The sequence below is a fragment of the Apus apus genome, chromosome 8, assembly GCF_020740795.1.
Source record: "Apus apus isolate bApuApu2 chromosome 8, bApuApu2.pri.cur, whole genome shotgun sequence".
Taxonomy (NCBI): Eukaryota; Metazoa; Chordata; class Aves; order Apodiformes; family Apodidae; genus Apus; species Apus apus.
The window spans coordinates 10,191,152-10,198,012 of record NC_067289.1 but is presented as its reverse complement, the minus strand read 5'-3'; the positions used below and the strand labels follow the sequence as shown (position 1 = coordinate 10,198,012).

The window sequence follows — 6,861 nt, the reverse complement described above, 5'->3', positions numbered from 1 at the left end:
GCATATACTGAAAACAGAAGTAACTTCATAAAAGTGCATGAAAGCACATTCCGAAGTTATTCTCCAATTACTTAACTGGGACCAGTAGAACCTATCTTACCTTTCTCAAAATAAAATCACTTTTAAAGCACTTTCAAGAAAAAGACAAAGGAACTAGGTGACAGAAACAGAATAACCCAAGATTGTTCACTCCTTAAGTTTATTTAACATTTGCAGTAAACTTAAGCCTAGACCAAAATCAAGAGCAAAACTGCTATTGCTTTTAAAAGATTAATGACTAGTGGTTCATTTACTCCATAATTCAACTTCTATCTAGATCTAAGTATATTGGCATTTCTACAGGAATTAATACAAAGATCAAGAAGGAAAAGAAATCTAAAATAAAAGGGTTAGCATATGGCACTGTGCTTTTGTCAACTCAGCTGTTAGTATAACATAATATTTTAAGTTAGTGCAGAAATACTGGTATTTGCTTTGTGGTTCACCAATTCTCAATTAACAGAAATATCTTGATTATGAGATAAGGTTTGAACGAGTTAAAGGGAGGATAAATGCAAATACAGTAACACAAATAACTGCATCAGATAAGGTTAACAGAAAAACACAATCAAAGCTGAATCCTGAGATGATGTCAACCTATTCCAAAATTCCATAAATGCTAAACACCAGATCCTTTTCTACGGGTAAGTTTACAAATATAATATTCATAACAACAATCAGAGTTGTTTGAAGGGGTGCACGAATAAACTGTCCTGATTCTTTTCTGTCAATTATTCACTCACTCCTTGATCTATTGTCTTCTCTGACAGGTAAGTAAAATGTAATATAAGAAAGGAACAACCGCTGGGAGATGGGAATGCACTTGTACACAGCACGTGGAGCAGAACCAACACAAGCAGCTTACAAAGCACCTTTCAGACAACAAAACTATAATGAAACTTCATTAACAATGTTTCAAGTAGAAGAAAAGCTGCTGGTTTCACCAGACTTTGCAGATACTGGTTTCTGTAAATCCAACCAATCTTTTAATGCCACTTAGTTATTATTGATGGCTACTGATTCAGGAAAAAAAAAATAAAACCAAAGTATGCAAATGATCCCACTAATACAATGGTAAATCCTTGACTACATGCTTGAGTGCCAGAAATTAAAGTACAAACACTACATAAAATGCTTTTCTGACCTTTGGAAGTTTGAAAATAGGATGTTTTCTCATAAAATCTCCTTTTCCACTCAGATCTCTAAAAATCCAGTCCTTTCTTTCCATGTACCTAAACTGTCTGTTTAAGCTCAGACATTCCATACAGTACTACACAATAAATTGATTTATCTTTCATGATTCAGTTTTTTCCCAACACAAACTGTAAAGCCTCCATAAGCACATCTTCAACACTCTTTTAAGGTAAACTGCCAGAAAATTGCTTTCCCCCCCCCCCCCCTCTTAACATACATAAAGGTGTATTTAAATAAATAGTGGGTAGATTAAAATTTGGATGTAAAAAAACCCACCTTCACTATTGTCCTTTGAAATTAGGTAAAGGTAAGAGAAGTACCTCATCTGGGAACTAAAAATAGTGAGAATAATTTCTATCCTCTTTTCAGATGTTGCTATTATTCCTCTGGAATATAGTGACCTTCTTGGCTTTGCTTATATAAGCCATAATAGATTACCTAGCTGAAATTTTTAACTTAACACAAGCAATTTTATATGTATTATATGCTAGACTGATCCCTCTGCTCTCCTTTTCATCTTCAAGCTTTTACACATGTAATCTCTACCCACCTATGGAATGCACATCAAGGTTTTATACTGGCTGAAGGAGCAGGTCACAGCAAACACTGAAGACATGCACACAACTGGCAGCCACGCAGCTCTAGTGCTTCAATCCACAAACAAACCTCTTTCCACCAGGCGGACTGGACCAGACCTGGCTCTGGGGCCAGAGGCAGTAGGGACACACCACTGGGCTGCACCACAGACCTGCTCAGCACCCACAACACAGCCCAGGGCCCTTCACTCACACACACCCACCCTGGGGCAGAAGGCAGCAGGTGCAGGTTAGTAGGGGCTGTAACAGCAAACCTGCCCCAACAGCCACTGCCACGTTTTGTTTCCCCCAGTTAGTGAAGGCAGATTTATCTGTTGTCTTTTTATACAACCAGTTTGCACAATGGGAACAGGCAGGAAACATCTCTTTAACCAATGACCTACATTCAGCTTCTTGCTTTCTTCCTTTGAAGGTTCAGTCCAAGTTTCTAACAGACTCTACTCAATTTTAAAGGAAATTATTCCACAAGTCACAGTCCTCACACATCTGTGGTCTCCTGAGTTTCTCTGGCATTTAATAGGAACATCACACAGGTACCAGAGTTATCCCTAAGTGATTCCATTTACTCGGAGCTACATTAGAACTGCTGGAGGTGGTGCAAACACCAACACTGATTTAACTGAATCCAATATTTTAGTCACCTGACCACTTAAATTAAGCAGCCAAAAGACAGGAGATTAAGTACTTGGACAACAACAGGAAAATCAACAGGAAAAGTACCAAAAAAGAGGAGGAAAAAAGAAAAAAGAAGGCTGTAGCTTATCTAATAGCCATTAAACAATGGTCTCCAATGTCTTTGACTTCAAGCCTTCATGACTCTTTTCCTTTTAACAAATTTTAAAATTAAAAGTACACCCTCTTTCAGAGCATGCTCCAACACTGCAAACCAAATGTGTATGGGAAATCCAATCCCTATGCAAGTAGTGAGACCTCAGAAGTGCCATTTCCACATTATTATTTCTTTTTAATTGGATCACCAACAGCGTCAGTATCTTTGACATCACATTTCACTTTTTCACTTGTCAAGGACAAAGGAATCCAGATGCAGTCCAAAGTCTGATGTTGCCTAAGAAATCCAACTTAAAACAGTCCCCCAGGAAGCATTCATGAAACCTTTTCTATACAAGGAGATTTTACCACACACTCTTAAACATTATTAGGAGCAGTCTCCTGTGATATATGGAAAACCTCAGCCAAAGAGCAAAAATTCAGAAAAAGGGTTCTTCTACTATGTTTAGGAAAATGAGCAAATACTAAACATTGTGCAAAAGGAAAAGACTTTATTTTAATACCGTAAATTTCAAGCCCCTAAAATCAGCAAACCAAACCAAATTCCTCTTTCCTAAATACAACTCTATTCAGCACAGAAGCCATTAATTCTTGAGACAAACCAGAAATGGCTTTTATGATCTAGCTACTGCTGATGGCCTTCTCAGCTGCCAGTCCTTGTTTGGGCTTCGAGTAATCCCAAGGTCTCCTGTTCTCCGTATACCCATAGAGCTTCCGCAGCGCCACGCGGGCAGCTTCTTCCTCTGCAGCAAGCAGTGTTTCCCCAGGACCTTCTGCTATAATCTTCTTATCACTTGGGAAAAAAATAATAAAATTAGAAACATTTCCATCACACAACCCTGAGCACTACTGCGTATCATGAATAAAGGCTGCTAGGTTTTTTCCCTCTCCGATGTCTGTGAATGCTGAAGGTAATTTCTATGTACACACAAATGTAAGCATTTCTGTTGGGCTTTCCTGTAGAGATTAAGTGATTGTATATTCAACAATGGAAACTCCACTCAGAAATGCATCCACTTCCTGGAAGAACAACACTCAACACAAATTTAGATTCCTGACATACCACTGACTCTGCACAGTGTTCAATCTGTTAGCCCTCTGAAAAAATATGCAGATTCATTACTCTGGTTAGCTTAAAGAAGTGAAATTCTTCTTTCCTCTTCCCCTGGTAAGAAAGCACTTTAAAAATTCTTCAAAAGGATTCACCGAGAAGTTTTCTATGTCATGAAGTATGTGCTCAGCTCTGCTTAATCAACATCTATGGGCACTGACCAGTAGCAGTTCATGAAGGAACACGAGGGATTGCAGAATAAAAATAATCCAATCTTCTTTCTTTCAAGAGAATACATCTTTAAAGGCATTTAAACCAAAGCATGATCCCTCAGAACAAGCTCAGGCAATCTGTCCATGCATTCATCTGCAGGTCACTTAGCAGAGTGACAGTGATGGGGGTTGTCCCAGGGCCACAAACCAGGACAGGCACTGACCACGCCTGAGACAAGCGCTCCAGGGACGACTGGCACTTCCTAAACCTGATCCAAATTCAGACACTCCTCTTGCCTCATTTATTGCGACCATGATTTGAAAACTAAAATCCTTCTCTGGAATATAAAATAAGACTCTCTTCAATCCTCCCTCCCTCAACATCTCTGTCTCTTTGCCTTTCCCAAGCCCTGCACACAGCTGTTTGGTTATGCTGTCCCTAAGTTCCTGCATCAGGTCACCCAGAACACACACCCAGACTCTTCCGTGCCTCCGGTGCAGACTGTGGAGCCCTTTGGTCACAGAACATCCTCCCATGTGTCATTACAGCAAGTCACTGTCAGCACTCGAACAGCTGATGTGATCTGGAAGCCACTGGAAGGCTTCTTTTCTCCAACAACTTGCCCAAAAAGCACGAGTAGAAACATAAAAGACCATTTTCCCTCCTCCCCTCTCCCCCAGCTTAAATTCATTTCACTTTAAACCAACACTAACCAGTACAACCCAACAAAGTACAGTGGCAGAACTGTGCTGACTCCCAGCTGCCTGGTAATTCTTGGTTCTGGAGGAGGGATTTTCCTCTTGGTCAGTTCTTCCACGAGTAAGCCCATAGGATTTACAACTTCCCAGATCTCAAACAGGTCTTTTCCAATCAATTGGGGAATAAAAAAATCCTAGACAAAGATACATAGAGGTTATAATTAACGGGAAAGGTAATGAAGGCTCTAGCTTCTGGTGTCTGCTAACAACACACACTTTGAAGAGGCATGAATAGAGAGGACAATTCATTGCTGAAATGAACGATGAAGCCACCCCAGTGTTCCCTCCATCCCAGCTCAGCAGAGGGAGCTGGTGTCACTCCGCTCGGCAGCTCCGGTTCCCACCTGGCCACTGATGGGATGAGCACCTTGGACAAAGCCAAGGGTGAGGAAGGGACAGCACCAGCCTGAGACAGGGGCTGGAACAAAGCTGCTGCTCAGCTCCCAGACTGTGAGCCACACAGTGCTGCTTCCAGGCAAGCCCTGGCACATCAGAAGAGTTCTACAAGCAGCTTGAAGGGAACGTGCAAACCCACCGGAGTTTCACCTGTGGGGATCATTCCCTTGCCTGTTAACTGCTACTTGCTCTTAGAGAGACCTCTGAATGGTCTTGTACCAGAAGTTAGATTATAACAAACATTTATCCATTGCAAAACTAGAAAGGAGTGAAAAGGACAACTGAAAGGACAGTAGTTGCTAAAAACTACTTTGTTACACTGCATTTTAATGAAACATTTTTGTATTAAGTATCTTGAGATATTTGCACTTCTACATATAAAATCTACCAATCTATGTTTTATAAAAATATTTTGGCTTGAGGTCTGGGGTTTTTTTTAATTGAAGATATATTTGACTTGACATGGAATAATTTCACCAGTTGATTCAATAGTGCATGGAACATAACACAAGTGTCACCAAATATTAAAATACCACCATTATAAAACAGAATCATATGGTTTTATGTGCTTGACCTGCCTGCACTTCTTTAAGAAAAACAACAGAAAAACCCCACAGCCCCAAGCCCCCCAAAAACCCCACCCAGTCACCACTACCCACCAACAGACCACAGTGGTAAATTGTCTTGTAACAGGAGTTGTGAAGCTTCTGTCAATCTCCCTGCATCTCTGGCTATCAAGGTACAAGATAACATATAACTTTCTAACCTTTTTTCCCCCCCCTGTAACTTCTGAGACCCTTAGATGTTGCTTCTGACAGTACAAAAATACATGGTCAGTAACGACTTACCCTGACAAAGATCCCTGTTGTCTCAGGGCCACTGCTACTGAGCAAGGCTCCTACCACTGCAAGGAAAGTTCTCTGTAGCACATCTGGTGGGGCAGGAAAGTCTTTGCAAAGCGTCAGGTCCTGTATTGACAGGTTTTGGGCTATGTAGGAAACAAGTTCTTGACTGGTAAGAAAATCCACAAGGGCTCCTACCCCCTGTGCAGGTAAATCTGGGTAGGCACCTTGAAAGCACTGCGTCAGGTAGGAACGTGAAAAGGACAGCCCTTGCTCAGCAAGTTTACTGTTATCCTGCAGGTTAAGGGCAACTGTTTCCTTGTCCAGCCCAAGCGCTCGGCGTCTTGCCTCCTCGCTTTCAATGTAGCAAGAGTTAACAAACGCAGTCTTGAGAAGATCCAAAGAAAAATCTTCATGCAGGCGATGGCAAAAAGCTTGTATCTCAGCCTGGTAATCCCAGTTGGGCTTCTCTGACCTACAGACGTGGGAAAGAAAACAACTTCAGGAACAGAAGAAGAGGCTACCCGGACTGCCAGCATCCCGCCCTTCCCGCCACCGGGAGGAAAGGAAACGCCAGACGGTTCCTGAAGGCGCCGGGGCCGCCTGCCGCCCTCAGGCCAGGCCCGCGCGGCGGGAAGCACTCGGCTCCCGCGTCACCAGAGGGGGCCCCGCGTCCGGGCCCAGCCCGCTCCTCAGCCCGCTCCTCAGCCCCCTCCGCAGCCCGCTCCGCAGCCCCTCCGCCCCCCCAAGGCCGGGCCGCTCTCACCGCCGCTGCGGAGGCGCCTCCAGCCGCTGCTGCTCCAGGTAGGCGCGGAGCCACCGCTTCTTCTGGCGGGGCTGCGCAGTGCTGAGCCGGCCCCGCCCGGCCCCGGGCACGGCCCCGGCCCCGGGCACGGGCAGCAGCCGCCGCGACGCGCCCAGGAGCAGCCGGGCGGCCATGATGGCGGGCAGGGGGCGGAAGGACCCGCTGCTTTCCCCCCACC

At 43.6% G+C, this 6,861-nt stretch overlaps 1 protein-coding gene across 1 annotated transcript; it reads right to left on the bottom strand.

The window, feature by feature from the left end:
* Window positions 1-3,089: 3,089 nt before the first annotated feature.
* On the bottom strand, window positions 3,090-6,842 carry MRPL44 (mitochondrial ribosomal protein L44). Its single transcript, XM_051626675.1, has 4 exons — window positions 6,645-6,842; window positions 5,885-6,353; window positions 4,596-4,774; window positions 3,090-3,411 (listed from the first exon to the last, which is right to left on the bottom strand). The coding sequence occupies exons 1-4, from the start codon at window positions 6,815-6,817 to the stop codon at window positions 3,240-3,242; spliced, it is 993 nt and encodes a 330-aa protein (XP_051482635.1). The 5' UTR covers window positions 6,818-6,842; the 3' UTR covers window positions 3,090-3,239.
* Window positions 6,843-6,861: the final 19 nt, after the last annotated feature.